The sequence below is a fragment of the Pelodiscus sinensis genome, chromosome 9 (genome assembly GCF_049634645.1).
Source record: "Pelodiscus sinensis isolate JC-2024 chromosome 9, ASM4963464v1, whole genome shotgun sequence".
Lineage (NCBI taxonomy): Eukaryota > Metazoa > Chordata > Testudines > Trionychidae > Pelodiscus > Pelodiscus sinensis.
Genome location: NC_134719.1, coordinates 39467883 through 39493300, shown reverse-complemented (window position 1 = coordinate 39493300; position 25418 = coordinate 39467883). Strand labels below are relative to the sequence as shown.

The window sequence follows — 25418 nt, the reverse complement described above, 5'->3', positions numbered from 1 at the left end:
TTTTAGGAAATGCTGAGTGTAGGATTGCTGTGGATACCTTAACATTATATCTTTACATGTGCCCTAATTACATTGTCACTTTTTTTAGAGCTCCATTCAACACCTAGGATAGATAAGCAAAGGGACTAAAATTAAGGTTGCCGAGGCAACCGTAAATTTGAAACTTAACTATAAAGTCTGTGACTTTGTACCCTAAATAATGTTCTACTAATGTAAAGCTTCAGAAGGGTAGCCGAGTTAGTCTGTAATAGAAAAAACTTAAACAGTCTAGTAGCACCTTTAAAGACTAACAAAACATGTAGATGGTATCATGAGCTTTGGGTTGTGCTAGTAGACAGTTTTAAGTTTTTCTTGTAATGTAAAATAAGGTTTTCATGAGTGTAACTTCCTACACCAGGTTTTTAAGCTAAAATAGAAATTTATACTTGTAAAGGTTACAACTTCCCACTCTGACTGGTGTTTATATCCTTAATCGTCAGCACCGCAGGGCAGTGACTGCCCCTTAAACTACATAATTAATGACATTAGCTGAAAGTGTGAGGGATGTTTTCCCAGATGTAGAAATGGGTTGCTGGAGCCAGGTACTGGATCTGGGAGGTGCTGGAGGTGAGGAGGTCACCTCGCCTGGAAATATCTTCTCTTTCCGGCTCAGGAGCTGGGCAGGCTCCTGTTCCCTGGTGTGTGGTGCCAGAGTGAGGAAGGGCCTTTTGAGTCATGTTCTGGGTCCATAATGGTAGTCAGTTTTTCCCAGCTTTTCTCTGATCCTGCACAGCTATTTTGGCAGTTTCCAGTGCTGTCGTCAGCAGTTGCTCTTCATATGGTAGCATGGGCCCAGTGTTAGAATGTTTATTTGTATTCAGCTATCATTTGGACAGGCTGCTATAATTTCCCAAAAAATGAAGGGGAGAGAGTGACTGTTTTCAACAGTGCAATTCTCAATAAAAACGGAACAGACTAAATGGAACGAACAGAGGGTTTCTTCAAGTTTTAAAAATATTTTATAAGTTGGGCAACTAAAATATATAGGCCCCCGATAATGAATAAACGTCATTTTAATCTCTCAATATACTGAATAGATAAGGTGGTTGAGGTAATATCTTTTATGGAGCAACTTTTATTGATGGGAGAGACAGGCTTTAAAGAGCTTTTCTTTTGCTCCATGTAGGCGTGAAGACTTCTCTACCACCAACAGAAGTTGGTCCAGTATTGTTTTGTACACTTTGTTTCTCTAATATCCTGAGACTGTCAGGGCTACAGCAACACTGATGACACTGTATCTAAAATGGAACATAGCAAAATTACTAACTGGCTTGCAGTTTAAATGCCTAGAAGCAGAAGTTCATTGAAGTACTTGAGTTCTTTTCTAAATGTTTTTTTTTTTTGTTCTCTTCTCCTCCTCCCCCCCCCCCCCCCCCACCCCCACCATTTGTTTCCCCATCCCACAGTTTCTATGCAGATTTTGGACCTTTAAATTTGGCGATGTTATACAGATACTGCTGCAAACTAAATAAGAAGTTAAAGGTAAAGTTTGAACCCTTTCTATTTAGATTTTTGTACTGAATATTCTTTTTAACCAATTGCATACATAGCATTGCTATGCAAGTGTCATTTACATGGTTAACCTTGAGCTTTGGACGTGGAAGTTGTGCTGCCTTGTCATGGATATACTACCCATGAAGAAATGAAAAGTGAACCTTTTTATTCAGCAGTTGAATCACAGAAGACAATGTATACCTTTCTCCAAGAACAAATGTAATATAAGCCAAAGGAAGTTAGTGGAACAGTAAGCAAAGTGGTGAAAGCCAAAATCATTTTGAGTTGTGTTGATATCTTGAGTTCATTGCTAGCATACTTGTCTGTAATCTATAGCTATGTTAGTATTAAAAGACTGAAGGCTGAAAATGTATGTTTAAATGAATATTTTTTTCCATGGAAGAGTTGGCGCCAAGGATGTAAAAGTTGTTTAAAAATGTCAGTGTAACAGCTAAAAAATTTAGTGGTAATATGTGCTATGGGCTCTGCAGATAAAGCTTTAAATACTCTAAAACTTTAAATACTTTGTCTACAGTGAAGCCTCATGGGGGAACAAGGCTAGTAGCCTCCTCTAGCCCTGCTCCCAGGGCAGCTCTGCTGTGAGCTCTGTAGTATGCAGCAAAGCCTCCTTGGGAGTGGGACTGGCAAGAGCTGATGACCCCACCCCTGGGGAAGGAGGCTTTGCTGTCACAGCGAAGCCACTTTCTTGAGAGCAGGACTGCCACACTCCTGGGAAGCCAGCATGAAACCTGCAGCAGGGGGGCAGAGGCCTACCATGGACAGGGTCTGTTCCAGGCCTATAGGCTTGGAGCACCCCCATCCCCAGGGAGAGCTAGGAGCTATTCAGCTCCTACTAGTTAACTGTAACCAGTGAGCCTCACCCATTAAGGATGAGGCTTACCAGTTTACCATTTACATCCCTACGGTAACCCCTAACAAATGGGGTTACCTTATAAGAAAAGCAAATATCTTCACTAAACTTTGTTGGCAATCTTCTGACAAACAGGCTTTTGTCAGAAAATGTGACGTGGTCTAACCAAAAATGTTGACACATCGGGTTTAACTGATTTCCACGGGTTCTCTCATCAGGACTTCCTGGCAAGATATTGATGATTCCAGGGACTGCAGCAGTGGGGCAACCCTGCTATGCAGACTCCAGTGAAGACCCTGGAGTTTGCAGGCTTCCTGTTTGGAGGACTCCTGCTTAGCAAGTTTTGAAAATCTTAGCTTGGCCTTCTAGGTCCATAGATCTGGTGTAGACCTTCCTATCAATTTTCACTGCTGTTTTTCAGAGATGGATAATTTGAAATTGACAAAAGTATATCCATTTCAGCCGCCAGCTGCTGGATTCTAGGGCACAGGTTTTGTTTTGGAAACACCATGTGCTGGTGCTTCTAAAACTAAAATTTTACACAGTTTTAGGTTCACAGCAAACTCTGAAATGGGGAAATTTCCCATCTACTACAACTTTCCAAGTTTTGACCAGTTCAAATTTTTTTACTTGGAAAACATTTTACCAACTAGAGAGAGTCTCAAACTAATTTTTATAAAGTTTAATAAATTTGTACTGAGCCTTTCAAATTCACTGTCTATGCAATATAGTGGAAAAGTGATTACTCAAACATGAAGTACATTACTATCGCCTAATTAAGTGTGTGGACAATTGGATAGACACTTTTTTTTTTAAAGATTGTCTGGTAAGTCAGGTTGTGATATAGAAAGGTTGTAGTTAGGTGCTGCAGAATGTTGATTTATTGGTATGTTGTCATGTAGGTTAGTTAGAACTGACAGCCAAATTAGAGGGTGCCCTGCTGCTTTGAATCATTGAGTAGGCGGAAGAATTAATATAGTTAATTGGTGGCACTTGGTATTATTTAAGATTACCTTATGAATCAACCTCTATATTATCCATTTTATTCTATGAAAACTTCCTGAAGAGTTTTAAGCAGTTGTCAGGCTGATTGCTTCCATTTTGGTGGCTAATCAACAATTTCAGTTAGTTGCATTCAGCTTTTACAGTTGGTAAACTTGTACCCTTAGGAACTGACATTGCTCACTTTAGAATCATAGAATACTAGAACTGGAAGGGATCTCAAGAGGTCATCGAGTCCAGTCCCCTGCCCTCACAGCAGGACCCAGTACCGTCTTACACTTATCAGGGATAGTCATTTATATTTTAAATATTTGCTCTGTAAAAATGATAGCATAGTGATGTTAGAAATTGTTTAATTTATTGTGTAACCACCACCATTTTTACCAGTTACACATTATTCAATGATCCCCACGAGTGAGGATGGCAGCCAGTGCACTTCTGGCCCCAATCCCAGGGAACCCCTTGCCACACTGGATGGGGTGTCAGACAGTTCCCCTGCATGCTCTTGATTTCCAACTCAGACCAGGGGACTGGGCCAGCCTGCCTGTCTGAGTTTTAAAAGTAGCACACGTGAAGGACAAGATGGTTGCGGCCTGTTGTGGCTAAGTGGGACTGTTAACCAATAAGCAATAGCTTATTGGTTTAAACCAGTGGTTCCCAACCTTTTTTGTACTGCAGACTGGCAAACACATTCACAAACTTGGTGATGAACTGGTATTCAACTGATATTGAATATGCAAATAAAATGTTACTGGTCCACCTAGCCCTAATCCAACCGCTTGTTCCTCCGTGCCTAATGAGGAGTGCCGCTTGCTCCTCAGTGCCTTTGACCTGCCCCCCCATCCCTACACCCTGTGCCCTTTGACCTTTTAACCTCTGACCCCTACAGCCCAAGCCACACCCTCTTGCCCTGTTACCCCATCACCCCTTCGCCCCCTGTCCTCCCCAGAGCAGGCTTAGGCAAAATATGGCCCATGGGCCAGATCCAGCCCACCAAGCCTCTGGATACAGCCTGCAGAGACAGCGGGGAGCCCCAGGCAGGCTCCTCTGCTTCCCCGGAGAGCCCCTTCCTCCCCTGCACTGTGAAAAGACGTAGCTGCCGGGCTCTGTTTCTTTCAAAACTACAGGGGAGGGAAGAAGCTTCAGGAACCACCCCACCCTCAGTCCAATCCCATTGGCTAATTTCTGGCCAGAAACCAGTCAATGGGAGATGGTTATTTGAATAACAGACAGCCAAGAAAAACCTCTCTTTGGCTTAGTTATTCACAAACACATGGACAGGCAAGTAGACAGGCTAGTTGGCTGGGAAATGTGTTAATCTCTGCAAGCCTTAACTCTGTAGGTAGGCAGGCTGGTTTGGCTGCTTGCTGGTAAGTCTCCTGGCCACAACCTGCCTCTGGCACCCCATCTCCTCCTTGCTCCAATGCTCTGCCCCCCACTCAACATACCCAACCCTCTCTCCCATCAATTTTTGTTACATAATTTCACTCAAAAGTCCATTCAGTTCTACATCTTGTTCAGCCTACCAAGACAACCAAGTTGGGTTATGTTTATGGAAGATATTGCTGCCAGCTTCTTATTTTTAATATCACCGGAAAGCAGGAAGTCACATGGCACTGTTGTAGTCAGTGTTGTAAAGTATTTCTGTACTAAGTATGCTAAACATTTTTATGACTCTTCATGCTTTGGCCACTATTCTTGAGGACATGTGATCTACATGAAAACTTGTTTTTAAAAAAAGTGGTTTAAATAAATTTTGTGATTGAACTACTTGCAGGAGAATTGTCTCCAGCTCTGTATTACCCACATCCTGCCATATATTTCATGTTGTCTGAGTTTCAGATGATCCATCACAAGTTCTTCATTTTAAGAACATTTTCACTGCAGATTTGAGAGAAGGCCAAAGAAACCATTGAGATTTCTAAAGATAGCTATAGCACTCAACCTGAGGTTCAAGAATCTGAAGTGCCTTCCAAAATCTGAAAGGGGTGAGGCATGGATCTATTTCAAAATAGCGCATCCACACTGATTGGGGGCTGAATTGCGTTTAAGGCCCCCCCTTTTCCCCCCACCCCTGGAAGCACTCTGGGCAGGGCATCAGGACAGCACTCTTCTTCTTCAAGTGGCCCCGTGGGTGCTCCACTCTAGGTGTCGGGTCCCGTCCCGGCGCCGCAGCTCGGAGACTTTTCATAGCCGTGCTCTGCCGGCTCGTGCATGCGTGGTTCACCAGGATAGCGTTCGCGCCTTTGATCAGCCGCGCATGAGCCGGCAATCGTCAGTTCCCCTCAACCGCCTCAGGTCGGAGCTCCCTGATCTCTTCTTTAGTCATGGTTTTAGGTAGTTATCTACCTGTAAATAGTTAGAGTTTTAGTGTTAGCTGTGTTCCTGTTTAAAAAAAATCTTTAAAACCGTGTAATTGACTACCCGCAGCGGGGTTACACAGGAATCAGTTTTTTTCTGTAACTCTGCTGAAAAATGCCAGGATCAACTGGTTTTAAGAAATGTTCAGCGTGCCGTGAAGCCATGCCAATGGCTGACAGCCATGACACTTGTATTAGGTGCCTGGGGGAGACTCACGTCCCTGACAAGTGCACCCATTGCTGCAAATTAACTTCAAGAGCCTGGAGGGAGCGGGAGATGAAACTAAGAATGTTTGTTTGGTAAGGCATTGCAGCCTGACCCTACCCCTCCAGCAGCCACAAAAATCTCCCAGCACAAGAGGAGAGTGGCTTCTCTGGGACCGGCAGGCTCCAAAACGTCAAAGCCGTCCCCGACACACTCCCTCCCTGCGGCAGTTTCAACCCCGGCAGCGGCTTCTAAAGTGACCCCTGGGGGGTCCAGACAACTCACGGGGGATGGCATAAGGAGCCTCCACCATCCAGAGGCAGAGCGGCTTCAGCGCCAACACCGGGAGTGGCTCCGAAGCTGACCAGCAAGCCGGCATCGGCTTCAGTTTCATGCGCCTTGAAATTGACAAACGTGCCGGCGCCGCAATTGATCAGCCTCCCGGCACCGGCTTCAGCAGCTTCAACGGCACCCAGTGGATCAGCGCCTGTTTCCTCTGCCCCTACTCTGGCACCAGGTGTCCTGCTGGCACCGACATTAGATCAGCAGCAGCTGACCTCTCCGGCACCGTCTCACCTTCACTCGGTGCCTGGTTCCCCTATGCTTCGTGGTAGGGATGAGACTTCAACATATAGGAAGTCATTGTCAAAGACCCATCATAGGGACAGGTCTCTTTCCCCGCCTGCTTCACCAAGAGGGCGAAGCCACTATCACGGCTATTTTTCCCCCCCTTGGATTATGTACAACCGGCACGGTTATAGGGACGCGGTGTATTTAGATGCACATCAGTCCCGTTCACGATCCCGGTCGCCCTCCCGTCTCTCGAGATACGGATCAGTGAGGCGCTCTCTATGCCGCGTCTATTATATCCAGCATGATAGCGCACGTTCTTCTCGATACCCCTCTCCGTCACGCTCTGAACGTTGCTGTGACCGCTATCATAGATCGTATGACGATCGCCTCCAGCGTCACCATTCACCACCATTGCATAGGGGATCTTCTCACATCTGCCAATCACCATTAGCAGAATACTTGCCTCATAAATCACAACCATTACGCTCACCTTCTCCAGTTAAAAGCTCAACAATCCAGTTAGACCAATCCAAACCAGAGGAGGGTCAATTATCGGAAACAGAGGACCCTAAGATGGAAACTTCCCCGGCGGACTGCCCATCATCTTCCCCGGATGAAGCAATTTGCCCAGCTGAAGTCTCCCCACGGGATGATCTGAAACATTTTCAGGATCTCTTCAAACGAGTGGCAGACACACAGGACATACAGCTAGCAGATGTCTCTTAACAGGCACATCGCCTTCTGAAGAATCTCCGCCCACAACAACGTGCGAAAGTCGCGCTGCCAATCGATGAGGCGATTATGGAAGTGGCAGACGAGATATGGCAAACCCCAACATAGATTACACCTACAAGTAAAAAAGCTGATAGAAAATATTTTGTTCCAGCAAAGGGGTTGGACTTTTTATTCAATCACCCCCAACCCAATTCACTGGTAGTAGATGCAGCGCAACGTAGGAGTAAGGCGCCACAGTACAGAAATACCCTTTCAGACAAGGACAATAAAAAATTGGATATTTTTGGGAGGAAAGTGTATTCTTCAGCTACACTCTTACTTCGCATTGCGAATTACTCAGCCCATCTGTCAAACCATAATTTTGATAATTACTCCAAACTAGCAGATTTGTTGCACCATCTCCCAGACACCAAGAAACCACTCTTGAAAGCAATAGTACAGGACGGGTACGCATCATGTAGCGCTGCGCTCCAGATTGCTATGGATGTGGCTGACACAGCAGCTTGGGCTTTTGCTACTGGTATCGCCATTAGGAGATCATCTTGGCTTTCGTCAGCAGCGGTGCCCAAGGAGTTACAAAGCAAGGTTGAGGATCTGCCCTTTGACAAACTTAAACTTTTTGCGGCAAACACCGATGAGGTCCTCCACTCGGGAAAAGACTCACTCACCACTTTACGTACACTGGGGTTGTACACCCTTCAAGCGTAGGCGTTATTTCCCTTACCAACGGAGATATGACTTCAATTTTCCTAGACAGCAATCACGTCCCTTCGACAACCAGCGTCCTAGACAGCGCCCCCAGCGCAAGTGACCACAGCAGAACCGTTCGGGTAATCAGCAGTCGACTAAGCAACAGATTTGACTTGCTTGTCAAGGATACAAACCAATCGTCCATAGTCAATACGGAAACCCATCATCTTTTTCACCATCGTTTATGCTCTTTTTACCACCACTGGTCTACGATCACCTCAGACAGATGGGTGCTAGAGGTAGTTCAATCCGGCCTCTCCATCCCCTTTCTCTCTATTTCCCCCCTACCACTCCCCTCTCCCCGTCCCTCTTCAGGGACCCCTCTCATGAGAAACTATTGGAGCAAGAAGTTCAACGTTTGCTCACCATCAGGGTGATAGAGTTCCCAAGCAGTTTTGGGGGAAAGGTTTTTACTCCCGATATTTCCTCACACCAAAGAAGTCAGGAGGATGGAGACCCATCCTGGACCTTCAAAGACTGAACCAGCACCTTTGGAAGCAGCGTTTCAAGATGGTAACTTTATCAACCATTCTTCCGTCATTGAACGAAAAGGATTGGTTTGCAGTCCTCGACTTGCAGGACGCTTATTTCCACGTAGAGATTCACGTGGCACACAGGCGTTTCCTTCGTTTCCAAATGGGGAGCGAACATTACCAGTACAGGGTTCTTCCATTCGGCCTGGCATGTGCTCCCAGGGTTTTCACCAAGATGTTAGCAGTAATCGCGGCCCACCTACGCAGACTAGGGGTAACAATATTCCCCTACTTAGACGATTGCCTTCTCAGGGGTACGACCTGCATGGAAACATGTCATATGGTTCGGACAGTATCAGACGAGTTTGCTACCCTGGGCCTTCTCATAAACTTGAAGTCAACACTAGTTCCATCCCAAAATCTCATGTTCATAGGTGCGCGCCTCAATTCAACCATGGCGTGCGCGTATTTACCGATGGAACGTTTTATAATAATCAAGGAATTGGTGCACATGATGGTCCACGCTCCAACAATCCCCACACGTGTCTGTCTACAACTGTTGGGGCATATGGCTGCTGCCACCATCATAGTGTGCAACGCAAGGTTACGTTTTCGTTGCCTCCAGCACTGGTTAGCCACGGTTTACATCCCGTCAAAGCACGGTGTCCACAGGCCACTAGTGGTGCCGCAGTATGTCCGGGAATCCCTACAGTGGTGGATCAACCCGACCAATCTCCTCACAGGTGTTCCATTTCATCGCCCTCAACCTACTACACAAATAACGACAGATACCTCCCTCGTAGGCTGGGGAGCTCACATGGGAAATCTCACGGTCCAGGGATGGTGGTCGGCAAGAGAAATGCTATTGCACATCAGTGTGCTCAAGTTGAGAGCGGTGCGGCACGCGTGCAAGCATTTTCAGTCACACATTCAAAATACGACGACAAGGATTTTAACAGACAACGTGGCGGCTATGTTTTATATAAACAAGCAAGGAGGTGCCCGATCCCATTCTCTTTGCGCAGAGACCATCCGTTTATGGAATTGGTGTATTACCAACAACACTGTTCTAACAGCTTCCTACCTGCCGGGTGCCGACAATTTAGTAGCGGATTCTCTCAGCAGGCGTTTTCCACACGACCATGAGTGGGAGATTCGCTCGGACGTACTGAATCGTATCTTCGCTCGATGGGGGTTTCCAACGATAGATCTGTTTGCAACAGAACTCCATTTGAAATGTCCCAATTATTGTTCAAGAGCCAGGATAGGACACCATTCGCTGGGGGACGCCTTCCTTCTCCATTGGGGGCCGTCATTACTGTACGCTTTCCCACCAGTAGTATTAATTCCCAGAGTTCTCGAAAAGATCAATGTAGACAAAGCTTGAGTAATCCTTCTGGCGCCAGCATGGGCTCGTCAGCCTTGGTTTTCAATGCTCCACCAGATGTCAGTGAAAGCGCCATATCCTCTACCTTCCCTTCCGAATCTGTTGACCCAGGATAATGGATCTCTCAGTCATCCGCGACCGGAGGTCCTACACCTCACTGCGTGGATGCTGGCTGGTTTACCAACTCCGAGCAATCCAGCTCCCAGCGAGTCAAGCAAGTGTTGATGCATAGTCGGAAACAATCTACTCGAACTGCTTGCACAGCTAAGTGGACAAAGTTCCAAGCATGGTGTGCGGACAATAACGTGGACTCGCGTTTTGCACCCTTCCCTTGTGTATTGGACTATCTCTTGCTACTACACGACAATGGTTTGGCAATTGCATCGCTACGGGTGCATTTGGCAGCAATTAATGCATTCCATCATAGAGATGACGGTATTTCTTTGTTTGCTCACCCCGCTACGAAAAGTTTTCTGAAGGGGCTTTTGAATCTCCACCCCCCGCGGAGGCCCCTCCCCGCATGGAATTTGGATCTGGTCCTACAAACTTTGACTCGACCCACTTTTGAGCCCTTAGCGACAGTAACACTATACTTACTTACGCTCAAGCTGGTTTTTCTCCTAACCCTCACTTCAGCTCGCAGTGTGTGTGAGAGAGCAGCTTTCATGGCTTCACCATCCTATACAGTCTTTTCGAAAGAATCAGTAACGTTGAGGACCCATCCAGCGTTTATTCCGAAAGTGTCTTCTGAATTCCACATAAATGAACCAGTGGTCTTACCATGCTTCTTCCCAAAACCCCATACCTCAACACAAGCAGCACACTTACATACTTTGGACGTGAGAAGGGCGTTGGCGTTCTACATCGACAGAACACGGGTTTTTAGGAAAACAGACCGTTTTGTTGGTGGCAGTGGCGAGTCACTCAAAAGGACAGCCTTTTAACTTCGCAGCGTATTTCTAAGCTCATAGTTTTATGTATATCCATGTGTCATTTGCTACGAGGGAAGTCTCTCCCCTCTCGCCCTAAAGCTCATTCAACTAGGGCAGTTGCTGCTACTACGGCCTTCCTCAGTGGAGTGTCCTTTCGTGACATTTGTAGAGCAGCAACATGGTCTTCATATGCGATTTTTATGAAACACTACGCTATAGTCGAACAGTTTACTTGAGATTTTTCCGTGGCTACAGCGGTACTAAATCGTGTTGATAGTCTTGGTTCCGGAGCGCTTTAATTCTGCTCTGTGTACTGCTCCGGAATCACCTAGAGTGGAGCACCCACAGGGCCACTCGAAGAAGAAAGAGAAGTTACTCACCCTGTGAAGTAACAATTGTTCTTCAAGATGTGCCCCGTGGGTGCTCCACGACCCGCCCTTCCTCCCCGCTCTGGAAATTTTTCTTCTTAATGTCTCTTTCAGATGAGCGGATGAGAGGAACGGACGGTTGCCGGCTCGCGTGCGGCTGATGAAAGGCGCGAATGCTATCCTGGTGAACCACGCATGCACGAGCCGGCGGAGCACGGCTATGAAAAGTCTCCGAGCCGCGGCGCCAGGACGGGACCTGACTCCTAGAGTGGAGCACCCACGGGGCGCATCTCGAAGAACAATCGTTACTTCACAGGGTGAGTAACTTCTCTTTCCTGTAGCTGCTGCCTTTAGGCTATCAGAGGCTTGTGCTTAAAGGGGCTCCCATCTATGGCTGTGTTTCAGGCTCTTTAACTTTGTCTGCCTCCCCAAGGGTCAGCAAACTCTTGTTACTGCGTGCTTTGGCTGCCCTTGCAGACGCCGTAGTACTCCAGCCATAGAGCCAGACTTGTTGCATAGCACTTGCCAGCTCTTGGACCTCATGCCGACCCTCCTGATGCAATTACTGCAGACTGCTCATGTGGCATTGCAGGAACAGCTCTATGGTTCTATGATTCTATGTACTTTAAGTTAAATGGCTTCTGAGGCGTTGTACTTCAGGTGTGTGTGCAGGAACATGGTAGGGAGAAGTCTGCTTGCTTTTTTTTTTTTAAGGTTTGGATTGGAGAGTGTCGAGTAGTTTGTTTTTAAAATGTTAATTGTAATTAAAAAAAACCATCTTTTGCACAGTCAACTGTCTCAAGGGTATCTTTTTTGAGAAAATTGGTGATAAAGCACTGAGAGGTTACGCTTGATAAGAGAGCCTGTTGCCATTTGTTTTGATCTCTGATTGCTGTGGAGATGATGTGATGCTGTTCTGAGTAATCAAAAGCAAGACAAGAATACTAGATCATAGGATACTATTTGATATTTGAAACTGAGCTTGAATGAAATACTTAACCCCCTTTAACATTGCAATATTGTGGAGCTTGATTGAAAAAGCACACTCATTAACTTCCCTGAACAAACAAGTGAAGAACAAATACAGTATGTGGTGCTATATTACTGTTTTGTTCTGCTAAATAAAGCTGACTTCATAAACCTACTATAACAAATTACTTGCAAACCTTATTTTGAACACTGCACAGAGCTTTAGGGCTTCAGACTCCAAATTATGCTAGATGACAAGTTTTTAAACTTTTTCTTACATTATAACTAAGAAGTTCAGATAAATCTAACTTTCTGTTAAATGCAAAGCAGTATGTTCACCTTGAATAATGCGAGGGCTGTGCCATATTAATTGATTAGTATATTTGTGACATCCAGTGACAGTTCTAATGAAATGCTAATCTAATCACAGCACAACTGAGAATTTTTAAAATTTATAGCATTCTCTTTTGTAAGGCTTACTCGGTCTTGGATCACTTTATAATTGAACATTATGAACTTTTTGGTGATTCTGTTGTGTAAAATGAATGGGTTAATTTTTTTCTTGTAACTAGAGAGTAGTATGTTGCTTTTCATTTTTTTTATATTACAGAAGGACATACTGTTAGATGCTTTAACTTAAAAATAACGTATTTCAGGGTTTACCATGAAATGTATAGCACTGTTGGCATGTTTTGTCTAAGTGGACTTTTGCCTCCTTAACATATTTCTATAGTGATAAATAAGCCTGATGGTTTGTGTATAGTTAACTCTAATTAAATTACTAAAATAACTTTAAGGTATATTTTTGATATACATAAATACTACAGTACTATGTGATGACTTCCTAGAAAACCAGAGAAAATATTCTCAGTTCTTTGCATTAAACATATTACATTGTTCTTTACTTATATCCTGTGCTCCCTATAAGCTGTGCACTTGTGTAGCCATTCAGGAAAGATTCAGCTGCCACTAAGTGGGTTAGCATATTGCCCATAGCTAGATTTATTTGTTTGTTTCTATGGTGGTGCTTGTTCACATGTGCCTTACTGCATAAAAAAATTGATTCTGCACATGGATGGAAAAGATTAGAGGGAACATTGTTTCAGCTAGTTTTTGTAGTCTCTGTAGTGCCATATACTAACTCTCTTTAAAATAAGACATCGCGACACTTTTTTCCTTCCACATGTAAATTTTTTTAAACTGTAGGTATTACTATTTCTAAGTGCTATAGCATAACTAAAGGCCTGTCCCTGTAAGCCAGTGGTTCTCAAACCTGCAGTCCATGGACCACTAATGATATGCCGCCACCTTGTGGGTGTGTCCCAACTTGAGGTTCAGCCCCCCCCCCCCCGATTCCCTTGAAGCGTGGAGCTGGTGCTCCAGCCCTCCCTTCTCTCCCTCCCCCTATCCCCATGAGGTTGGAGTGCCAGTACTGGTTTCCCACTTGGTGGAGAGAAAGCTCTGAGCCTTGCAAGGGGAGCAAGTGGCTCCGTGCGCTGCCACTCCCCCTCTCCCTGGGTGGGGTCACAGCCAGAGGGAGTAACTCTTGGGAGTGGTAGGGGGTGCAAAGTGAGTTAAGTGCCCCCCCATCCTTTCATGAACCTTCCCTTACTCTTGCACCCTCCCTCCTGGCCAGAACCCCCACCTTCAGCCCTCTCCTGTGCCCTCCATCCCTTCCTGGCCAGACTCCCCATCCCCAGCTCATACCTGTACCCTCTGTCCCTTCCAGACCCTCTTCACCCACCCCTCCCCCCCCCACCCCAGCCTGCTCCTGCACCTCCCTTTTTGGCCCCAAGCTCCCACCCAGATCCTCCATCCCTATCCCACTCCCTGGCAGCTCCCTCCTCGTATTGAACCCCTCATTTTTGGCCTCACCCCAGAGCCTGGGGAGATCACAATCCACTAACCCCAAAAGAGTTAATCTGGCCCATGGGAAGCCCTGAACCTTGGTCCTCCTTGCCCCCTTTCCACCCCATGGTGCCAGGGGAGTGATTTTCAGTTGAGGGCCATGTCAATGAGGGTTAGGTTTTTTGTTCTTTTTTTTTTTTTTGTGGGGGTGGGGGGAGGGTTTTGTGACCCCTTACTGATCTTTCTGTGGATTAGTGGCTCGCGATCCAAAAAAGGTTCCCTATCCCTGCTAAATAAAGACAAAATTGAAACCTTTTGTTTTGGACATATATTAACGTTTTAGTTTATTTAAAATGAAGTTTAGTAAGCTAACATGATAAAGTTAAAGCACTTAATTTGTATTTTGATTTTGATGTTTTCTTTCTTACCGTTATATACACCCTTACGTTATAGCTCCGGTAGCCTAATATGAATAAGTTAGTATTTGGGTATTTAGAGGTAAGTGATGGCATTTTGTCATCATGAGCGGCTGGCTGATGATCCATGAAAAGGTTTGCACTACGCCAAGTGTGCTGTGGGCCAGAAAGTTTGAGAACCACTGCTGTGAGCTGATCTCAATAGTGGACATCTGTGACACTCCACAAATCTCAGAGGAGTCTGTGCTTTTTAGGTTTGTTCCCACATGGATCAGCTTGAAGAACTGGTATCTGTTGGGTTAATATGTTAAATATAATCTGTTGCATTTAATTCTAGTCTGTCTAACTTTAGCTATAGCAGTGAAACTGGAATTGATGCTGGGCCTGAAGTGTTGATACCTAATGCAGTGCTTTTGCAAACAGTGTGACTTCAACCAATAATGGTAGCCATTGTTCCCACATGAATAGGATTTAATATAGCATGGAGGTACTGTTCTACATTTCTGAATCTCCTGGAATTTGCAATTCAAATGTTTGTCTTGTAAATTTCCTTCAGCATTTGCTGTATTGCAATTTTTTTCATGTCAGTTCAAGACAAGTTTTCAATTTCATATTCAAAGCTTCAAGCTTATCAAAAATTGATTTTAAATGTACACTATCTGGGTCCCTAGAGATTAAAGGGTAGCTTTCACTTCTTTTTGAACAACATAGGAGCAAAATTCTGTTCCAATAGTTTAAATGTCAGAGATACTTCTGAGAATTTGAGGGTATGTTGCTCTCCCACCTGTGCCCCGGTACACCAAGAACACTATCTGTCATACAGTGTTACTGAAGTCTCTTGTCACTCTATTTTTAAAAATGGCTAAAATGTCTGCTTAAATAGAGGAGACTTTTACATGATTGGTAACCAATTTTTTAAAAAGCAAATTCCACAATACTCTTATATATAGAAATAATTTACCCTTTTTAAAAAATAATTCTATTGCTATAAACTATAAGATGTAGACAATAAAATGCAATTGTAATAGCTTGTGTGGCACTCTTACTGTAATTTTGTCCGATTTAGAGCATAAGAGATTGGCATCCAGAGTTCTCTGATTTTGGCCAAATGTGATAAAGAAAAAGCTTATATCTATATTTTTGAGCTATTGGTGTGGCTAGTCTGATTTTAATATTGGTTGAATTCCAGAGAAGATGGGGATTTGAAAATAAATATAAAGCAGGTCATGCTTGTCTGTCTCCAAGCATGATCTGTTGTAATTGATGAAGATGCCCTCCCCCACTCTGAGGGATTATAGTCCCATTTAGATGTACTACAGTCACATTAATTTAAATCATACTGTTTATCCTCCTGTGTAAGGAGTGGTGAATAAGACCAGCTTATCGAAACATACAGTCAGATCCACTGCTAAAGGGGCTATCCCTATGGAGGACAAAAATAAAGAAACTGATTAATATATTACAATAAACTTCTTATATTTTGTCAACTATTTTTGGCTTTCATTTAAAGAAATTCTTTTTTGTATTGAAGATTTTTTCATATGAACCCATATAGAAACTTATAGTTTGTTTTATTTTCAGTATGTACTAAAAGTCAATAGGGTTAGCACCAATAAAACTACAGGTTGAACCAGCCTGGACCATGGATGATTTTAGTTAGTGGGCTGCCCACTTATGTGTGTGACGGAGTTTTCTGTGGTCCCATAAATTTTTACAGCCACCAGTCCAGTCCTGGCTCTGTGTTCTGAGCTGTTGTCTTCTAAGAGCCCAGTAAGCAGTGGAAGTGTTAGTAATGCTGTTAGATAATATTGACCTCTTGTGGTTCAGCATATTCTCTGATTTGGCACTGGTCTGGTTCTGAGGATGCCGAACTAGAGAGGTTAAACCTGTACCAGCAATTCTTGGGGGGGGGGGGAAAGTCTGTGGCAGCATGCAACACTCCTTAGTTTTCAGTGCTTAATCTGAGGGAGGTTTCTGTCAGACCTGCTCCCTCTGAATTCAGTCTTCACAAATATTGCTTAAAACATTTGCAGAAATAGATGAGCATGGATTTTTACACTTTCTGAAAAATGCATTGTGATCTGAAGCTTGCACAGTTTACTGGAATTATATTTTTAGTTATTCAACACGTTCACTGAGTGAGCTGAATTTCACAGTATCGTTGTGGTTTAGATCAGGGATGTGAACATATATCTTTGTATGCAGTTAACTGAGTATTGGCTCATTAGTTAACCCTTACGTTACACATAGCTGCCTGCCCCTTTACCAAGGAGGGGAGTGCCCTCCTTCACACCCCTGCACTGTTGCCTCTGTATCAAAAGTCCTACGAGCACCGGCTCCTGCTTCCGCTTCCCTTTCTCCCCTTGTGTAAGCATGTAACTGCTGAAATTTTTAGTAGTTACATGTTTACAAAAACAAACGCATTTTAACATTCCTAGTTTACATGTGCTTTAACCAACAGTATTCTAGTTTTAAATCAGTTATAGATTTCTGAGACTTCAATGATTATAAAGTCTCAATAAGAATGGGTCTTTAATTCTAAAGAAAAACCTTGTGAACTAAATATGGCTGTTTTTAAATACTTAGTCACTGTGACTTTTATCTGGTAGTCTGTGCTGCTAACCGTTTCCTTTTGGGTGGCTTTAGGAGGATTAGTAAAATCAATGCAGGAAATAAGATTAGGTCTAATGCTAAAGTTACATCTACACTAGTTAAAAATGCATGGCAGGCCCATGCCAGCTGATTCAGTCTGAGTCCTTGTGAGTACAGTGGTCTGTTTAACATGAGCCTAAATGTCTGTACCACAGCTGAAGTCTACGCTCTGGGACCCATTCACCAGCAGAAGTTCCAGTAAGAGATTACCGCACCCACCTCCATAATATTTTTGATTAGCAAGTTGAAAATGGCTCTAAGTCTTGTGACTTATTGTAATTTAACATAGCTAATGCATCCTTCTCCTTTTTCTTTAAACAGTCTTTCAGTCTATCGAGAAAGAAAATAGTCCACTATACCACTTTTGATCAACGGAAACGAGCAAATGCGGCACTTTTAATAGGGTCATATGTGGTAAGTATCACTTGTTTATATACACTTCTATTCTTCTCTGAGAAGACACTTTAGCTACCATTTTACATGGCAGCGAAACATAGACGTCAATGAAATAGTGAGACTGTTATTCAATCTTCTGTAATCAAGCTCTTTGTAGTGTTTCTTCAAGGTGTAATTAGAACTTTGCAGTTGCTTTTTCTGTAGCAGCCTATTCTGGTCTCTAAAAATTTAACTTCAAGATGAATTGTTTATGTAGTCAGTAATTTAAATGGGTTATCCAAAAGTGTGCTCTATAGCTGAACTAATTGAATAACACATTATTATATATTTTTAATTTACAATGCAAATACAATTAAGTCAACTGACTTCTTCTGTTTACCCTTGAGTTGTACAACTCCTGATTGAATTAATATGCCATTTATACAATACATGGGAAAAGTTCTTAAGTCTTTTTTGTAGAAGACAAGTTGTAGGTTTGCTAGCAATTGGTATTTCTTGCTCCAGTGGTATGTGTTTATCTTTTGTAAGTGAATTATTTCTGTAACATTATCTACATTAATCTGTTGAGTTCTCCTGTAGTGGAAGGAGACTTGTATAGATATCAAACGTATACCTTTTTTCAGGCAGGTAGCACATGTCTTGAAGGAAATCAGAGCAGGTAATCAATGGAATTATCCCAAAATTCTGAAGAAAGCCTTACTAATGGAAAATTTAAATTTAAACACTTCTGCACTCATGGTGGTTCAACTTGGACCCTTTCCCTTTATAATCTAGCTTTCCTTAATTGCAAATAATCATGATTTGACTTGTGAAATTGTCCAATATTGAGTATTATCATATGATGTGAGCAAGTAAGTGGATCTGATTTGTGAATGAAAAGTTTTTGTTAATTATGATAGTGACTGATAACTGCAAACTCTTGCAAGATTTGCCGCATTACTCTTTTTAATCAAACATTACTCTTAATTGTAAAAGCTTTGTTAGAAATCGGAGTACAAAAAGCGTTTTATAATTTTATTGCCAAGCATTACCCCAAAATGGATCTGTGTATCTGAAAATTAAAAATTGGGGTTGGGTTGTCATGAAACATCAAACTCTGGAAACAGAGGTATTTATAGGATAGGAAGAAAGAATTCTCAGCTTGGCTTCAGGTGATACTCATGGGCCCTGTGGGGCACCCATAAGGGGGGGGAAACATCTCAAAGATCTGTACAGGGTAAAAAACTTCTCTTTGCATCCATCCTCAAGACCTGATCCAGATTCCAGGAAATTAACAAAATTGTAACTATGATTTTTACCAGTAGAGAAATACCAAACTGAGGACAAACTATTCTCCAAAAGAGAGAGGAGGTGGATTTCTGAAATCTATGTATTCTAGAGTGTGTTTGTGTGTCTGTCTAAGAATTCCTCTTACACAGTAAGAGCTAGGCCACCTAATTTGATAGGCATCTTCCCCTTCTCCTAACTAAACCAAGGTCAGGTTTTGGTTGTCAGTACATTTGGAAGTCCCCTTCAAAGGCAAGGGCTGCTCTTCGAAGGGTTGTAGTATGAAAGTGGCCACTGGGGCAGCGAGCCTGCAGGGCATAGCTATCCTCCGAAGTGTCCACTGGAGGACAGCTGTACCACCAAGGGAGTGGCCAGCTGGGCTGGGGCTCCACCATTTTGTCTGCTGACACGCTGGAATAGCCCCTTGAACACAGAACTGGAGATGAAGTTTGGAGTGGGGGACAGAAAACACAGTTGGTAGCTGCGAAGTTTTTCAAATGAGAAGGGGAGAAAAGGCCCGTGCTCCACCTCACCCCCAACTCCTTACACAAGACTGGGTCACCACCTTGCTCATCGGCACACCTTTGAGATTGGAATGTGGTGTACACCTCCAAAAGTTATGAAGTAGATATTGATCTGAATCTTATGATCCCATAAGAGACTTTCCTGCATGGGAAAAGGCAGCAGGAGCAAATGGCAGGCTCTCCCAGATAGGGTTTTTTAACTTTAGCCCAATTCTCTTTCCTTAAATGTCAAACTTAAACCATATCCTAATCTTCTCAATGCCCAAACTGCCAAAAGGCAAGAACCCAGGGTCAGAGTATCTGATGGTGGTACTGGAGGAAGAAGGGACTTTGGGGGGTTAAGTCTAAACTGCAGCAGGGAGCCTGTGCCTCAGGCTTAGTAGACAAATTTGTGCCAGTGCTAAAAATTAACTACACTGTAGATGTTGTGGCTCAGGCTAGTTACCCAAGCACAGTCAACTAGGCAGTTGAAGATAAAGGTTTTGTGAGGCCCTGGGACAGAGCAAATGGGGATAACCCTCTCCACCCCTTCTGCCTACAGCCCCAACCTGTTCTGCCCTGTTCCTCACATGGTCATTCCCATTCTCCCCCACCCACTTTCCATCGGTGAAAGAGAAGAGAAGTTTCTGTGTCCCACCCCTTCTTCATGCCCCGAGGCTGTAGCAGGGAAATAGTGCTCCCCCAGTCTGGGTCATAGCTATAGTTTGACAGCTATATTTGCAGAGGACAAAGCATGTGTGCATTCCTGCACACTGAAGTCAGTTTCCTTGGTTCATTGACTCTTTCCCCACCTACAGTGGTACCTTGGCTACTGGTGCTGGATGGGAGGAGAAAGGGGGAAGAGGAGACAGGAAGGCATAACAGAGGGGAGCCTTAGCTACTGCTGGTGACCACTGTGACACTGGATGGCTGCAGCAGTTGACTCTCTGCCAGGGCTGCTGCTGCTGCTCAAGGAACTTCCCTGACTCCTGTTCCTGTATCCCCTTCTTTCTTCTGTGCCTCCCCACTTTCTCAGCTGCCTCTCTTCTCCCCCCTTTCGCCCACACTCTCACTTGTGGAAGAAACCAACATTAAGACCCGGGAGGCAGCATCTAGCTGCTGAGGAACGGCTCCAAGCACAGGGAGAAGAGCTGCTAGGTCCTGCTCTGTCCAGGAGCCAAAGGGTGCCCATTTTTCTGGGGTCCCCCAGTGGGTGGGCCCTGGGCACAGACTCATCGGCCTCATGGCTAATCTACTACTGTGTACCCAGATTGATAGTCAAGCTGCAGCAGACATACCACAAGAGCAGTCCTGGCCAAAGACTCTAGTTTAGAGCCATAGTAATAGATTGAGACAAGGAACCACCTAAACCATTTTTCTCTTCTAAATAGTACGTTATCTCTAAATCATGCGCAGCGCTCGACAAATAATACAATCTACTTGCCCATGGTGAGTAGATTGCAACCTGGAAGAGCCGGATTCGGGCATTGTGCGCATGTGCAGATCGCCAGACAGTGCGGCTGGCGAGCCCTGATCATGCGCTATACCTTAAATCGGGGTGGGCAATATTTTTTGATGGGGGAGGGCGGCACTCCAAGAATTTGGAAAGTGGTCGAGGGCTACCTCACTCTTCCATGATATTAGTGGTGGAGGTACAGGGTATGGGATGGAGGTTGGGTACAGAAGGGAGCTTGGGATAAAGGAGGGAGTTTGGGAGAAGGAGACAGTTGTGACCTGGGGTATTGGACTGGGATGCATGGGGTTGGGTTGTAAATTAGGGCAGGAGGGGATTGTGATCTGGGGCAGGGGATTGGGGTGAAGGATCTGGGAGGGGTATGGGTTTAGGAAGGGAGCAAAGGGTTTGGGTTTTGGATCAGGGAGGCAGGAGTGGGGGGCAGAGGGTTGAGAAAGGGAGGGGCTGTGGTGCTAGAGGCAGGCTCTGGCCAGGAGACTTACCAGCCAAGTAGCCTGTTCCTGAATCAGCCTGCCTGCCTGCCCTGCCCCCGCACAGGCTGCAGCCATGTGCTCTGTGAATAACTATGAGCCCCTTGGGCTTCATGGCTGCCTGTTTTTTTTTAAATGGACTGCTCCCATTGGCCAGAAGCCGGCCACTGGGATTATACTGGGGGGTGGAAGCAGCTCTTAAAGCCTTCCCCTCTCCTGGCTCCGTTTTTAAAGTGAAACCACCTCTCAGCTGCGTTTGAGTGGCATGCGAGTGGGACGAGGCAAGCAGGGAGCCTGCTTGGGGCTGCCCGCAGTATCTGCAGGCCGCATCCAGTGGGTTTGTAGGCCATATTTTGCCCATAACCATCTTAAATTAATGCAGTTATCCTAGTCACAATCTTGGTACTTGCTATTGACTTTGCAGTTCTTAAGATGTAACTGCTCATTTATCCCCTCAAAATCAGTATATTACTGCAGTGAAGAAAATTTCTGTATTTGTATCATTTAGCTAGCTTCTCACTTAGGAAGCCAACATTTTACAGGGCTTGGTCTGTAAAGACTGCTGTACTTTCACTTTGAAGGTCTGTTTATGTTCCCTTGTAGCCTCTGAAGCATAACAAGAAGACCCCTGCCATAATGTGGCAGAATTAAACATTTATACTTAGATTAATCTAATTCACATTTTGAATATCTTTCATTTTATTTCTTCACAGGGTAGAGATCAATTCATCCTTAACATATATTCATTACTAAAGCAGTATGCAAGAGGTGACCACCTTTCAAGTTCTAACTAGCCTTTATAGGAGAATGCTTCAATCATCCTGTTCAAGCCATTTTTTTCTTTAATGTACACTTTAATTCTATCTCCAAATAAAACCAGAAAGGATAACTTTAAGAATTACATAGCCCTGAGGTAACAATATTTGGGGACTTATTGAGACTGTGTAAGTAAACCAACAGACTCTTGGCAATAATTTAAATCCTATAGATAGGGACTACATATGATCTAGTGAGACTCAAAGTAGTATTAGGGGTCCTTGAACATTATAGATAATGTTTGTTCCTTTGCTAGTAATATTTCTAAACAATAGATGATATGGCTCTTGCTAGTGAGAGCTTTTTTGTGTGTGAAATACTTGCATCTGAAGTTGGATGTTGTAAAAATGTTTAAAAATGATAACATTGATTTTTTTACAAATAGACTTAGTTGCAAAACAAGCCTGCATATTCTTGAAGTACTTTTTAGAGGAAGATGTAGTGAATACTGTTTGGCACAAAACTGCTTGTTTTAACAACAAATTAAAAAGAAATTGTTTTGCAAAAACGTTAGCTAATTGAATTTCCAACACTGGAATTAGATCTGAACCTTAAAGCTCAAATTCGAAAATAAGGCTGCAGAGATTTAAAAAAAACAACACCTGTATCATAACATGGGAAGTTAAATATTGTAAACAGAAATAAACAAATATTCAAAAAAAATTAGATTACTTTGTCACTATCAATAACTTTTCATTCAGTGCCATCTTGAGGATATACATTGTAATTTCTACTACAATATTAAGCCAGTAAAACAGATTAGTTAGACCTGTGGAAAACTTAGGTCTCCATAGAAATCATTGAAAGTTAAGACTGTCAAGATAAATATCATTTTAAGAATGAACTGTTCTAACTTGGTTACTAGGTAACTTGATAGTTTAACAACTGGCGAAGCCAACTATTAAAACTTTTTTGTGGAAAAAAATCTTTTTTTTTTCCCCTGCTGGTTTTTACTAGAACTAGAGTTTTCAGAGGTCCAGTCTGACCTGGAAACTTTAGTGATGGCAGATTTCTACCTGGTTTATTCGAGCACTTAAAAATTTATTTACTCCAGATATAATGGTTAAGAATAGCTTAGTAAAGTTCCCTTTTAACTAGTACTTTAACCAGCTGTATTTGGGGCTCTAATTTTTTTTTGAGAGAGAGTTCTAAATTACCTCCCTTCTGTCTTGCACCTTATCCACCATTCTTTTGGTCCCCTTCCTGCAAATTCCTGCAGTCCCATCAGTGGGGCAGCGCTTAGCACAGGTTAATGTATTTTATTTCCTTTTCTCTTCCTCCCTCCCTGGTATCCTTTATTTCCCTTTCCCTGGTACCTTTAACAGGATTATTTGCTGCCCTTACTAGCCTCTTTCCCTCTGTTAATATAATGATGTTAAAAGTAGATCTTCAATACTTGTTCAGAACAACATGGCAGGGGTCCAAAAGTAGAGAACGGTCTCTATGTGTGTTGAAATGAAGTATTCCTGGTAATAGGACATTCTTAGAATATGTAAGAATGCTGAACTAAAAGAGATGGAGAGTAAAACTGGATTCCCACCACAAAGCTCATGTAAAGAAATCCAGAGTAGGCAAGGAATCTGGAATAGACAGGATATCATGTGCTTCTGCAGAGTACCTGTGAGAGAGCTGAAGACATATAAAGGGCAGGGTGTGTTCCTTGTGGAGGAAACATTCAGATGGCCCTTGATCCAGGCTCTGTTGCTCTGAGTAGGAACTGTCTAAAATTGCTGTTTCAGTATTTAATGCTGAAATAAAATCAACATCTGGGGCTACGTCTATACTTTTTGCGAAAGAGTTCTTATGGAAAAACTCTTCCAGAAGAGAGCGTCTACACTGGCATGTGCCTTTGTGCAAGAGATGTGTTTTTGCGCAAGAGCATCTTTGCCATTGTAGACACTCTTGCGCAAGATGGCCATTTTAACCATAGGGCTTTCTTGCACAAGTAATTCATGTTGCCTGTCCACACTGGCCTCTTGTGCAAGAACAGTTGCGCAAGAGGGCTTATTCCTGAGTGGGAGCATCATAGTTCTTGCACAAGAAGCACTGATTTCATACATTAGAATGTCAGTGTTCTTGCGCAGGAACTCGCGGCCAGTGTAGACACAGCCTAAGTGTTGCAGCTTTTGCGCAAGATTGCGCCAATGCAGACACAGCCTAAGTGTTGCAGCAAGTTAAGTATTTTTAAATGTACCAGTGGGAAGGGCCTTGGAAAATTTCCATGTGGTACAGTTGGCAGTCTCTGCTAATATGAGTGCTTGCCGCAAGCTATCCAGTCCTAACTAATGCTTTCTGATTGCCAACACACTGCCAGGGCTTGTATGTGCACAGGATACTATTTTTCTCTTTGAAAAATAATCTAGTGGTTTAACAATCCTTGGGCTGCTTAATGCTGTAAATCTCTGGTCACTGATGTGCAGATAATAGCTTGGTCTGTTAGATGAGTGTGACTGTAAAACAAAATATTGTCCCCCTTTCATGAGATTTTGATATGCATATTACACTCTTGATTTTTAAAAAACAAACATACAGCTTCTAAAATAGAGAAATATAATGAGTCTCATTTTATACCACTGTGCAATTTTCATGCTGAAAAACAAGTTTAATTTTAAGGAGTTTAAATTCATTCTTTGATCTGTCTAGATAATCGCAGAGTGAATTTTTATAGTACCTTCATGAACTTGGAAGTGTATTATAGAAACACATGGACACCTTTTCTTTTCTGTATTATTCTGACTCCCAACTAAGTGCTGATGGGTAAATGTCTGTAGTAATTAATACAGTGAGTAGCTTTGACCCACTCTATATAATGTGGTCTTAATAAATTGGCTGCTATAATTGCCCTTGAATCCAAAAATATTCATTTTCTGTAACTTTTTTATTGTGCATAAGTGTATGTTAACAGTGATGTTTGGTACACAGTCATCAACTGTGGGAATGTACAGCGTTAACTTTCCCTTGAAGCACAAGTGCTCTAGTTTTTTGACATTTTAACATCTGAAAAGTGGCTCTCTTCCCTAGTAACTGTGATACTTTATTTATGTGCTAGAGAAGAATCTGTTGGCAAATAAATGGAGTGTACCAGTCAGATATGTTTTTTGCTTGGGGACGCATACTGCTAATCTAGTAGTACACCACACAGTCTTCACACATAATGGAAACAACGCTATCCTAGGCAGAGTAATATAGCAGTATTTTCAAATAAACAAGCTGTTCATTTTCTACTGTAAACTTTCTGATTCTATTGCAAAGGATTAAATCTGAAATTCCAAAGAGCCTGTCAGTGCTTAATTGGCTTTACTCAGGCCAGGATTACACCCTGATTGCTATATTTTTTCCCCAGCTGTCAGTGATCCTATTGAAAATGTACAAGTATAAGACCATCTAAGTTGGCAAGAAGTGAAAGGTGATAATTGTGT

The 25418-nt window shown here is 43.3% G+C and overlaps 1 protein-coding gene across 2 annotated transcripts in view; it reads left to right on the top strand.

Annotated features, from left to right (window-relative positions):
- Nucleotides 1-25418, top strand: part of CDC14A (cell division cycle 14A) — a 129120-nt gene that overhangs the window by 14189 nt on the left and 89513 nt on the right. For both annotated transcript variants that reach the window (XM_014571900.3, XM_014571899.3), the window contains exons 3-4: nt 1446-1521; nt 17396-17488. In XM_014571900.3, the coding sequence (XP_014427386.2) occupies nt 1446-1521; nt 17396-17488 (169 nt within the window). The remainder of the gene's footprint in view (nt 1-1445; nt 1522-17395; nt 17489-25418) is intronic.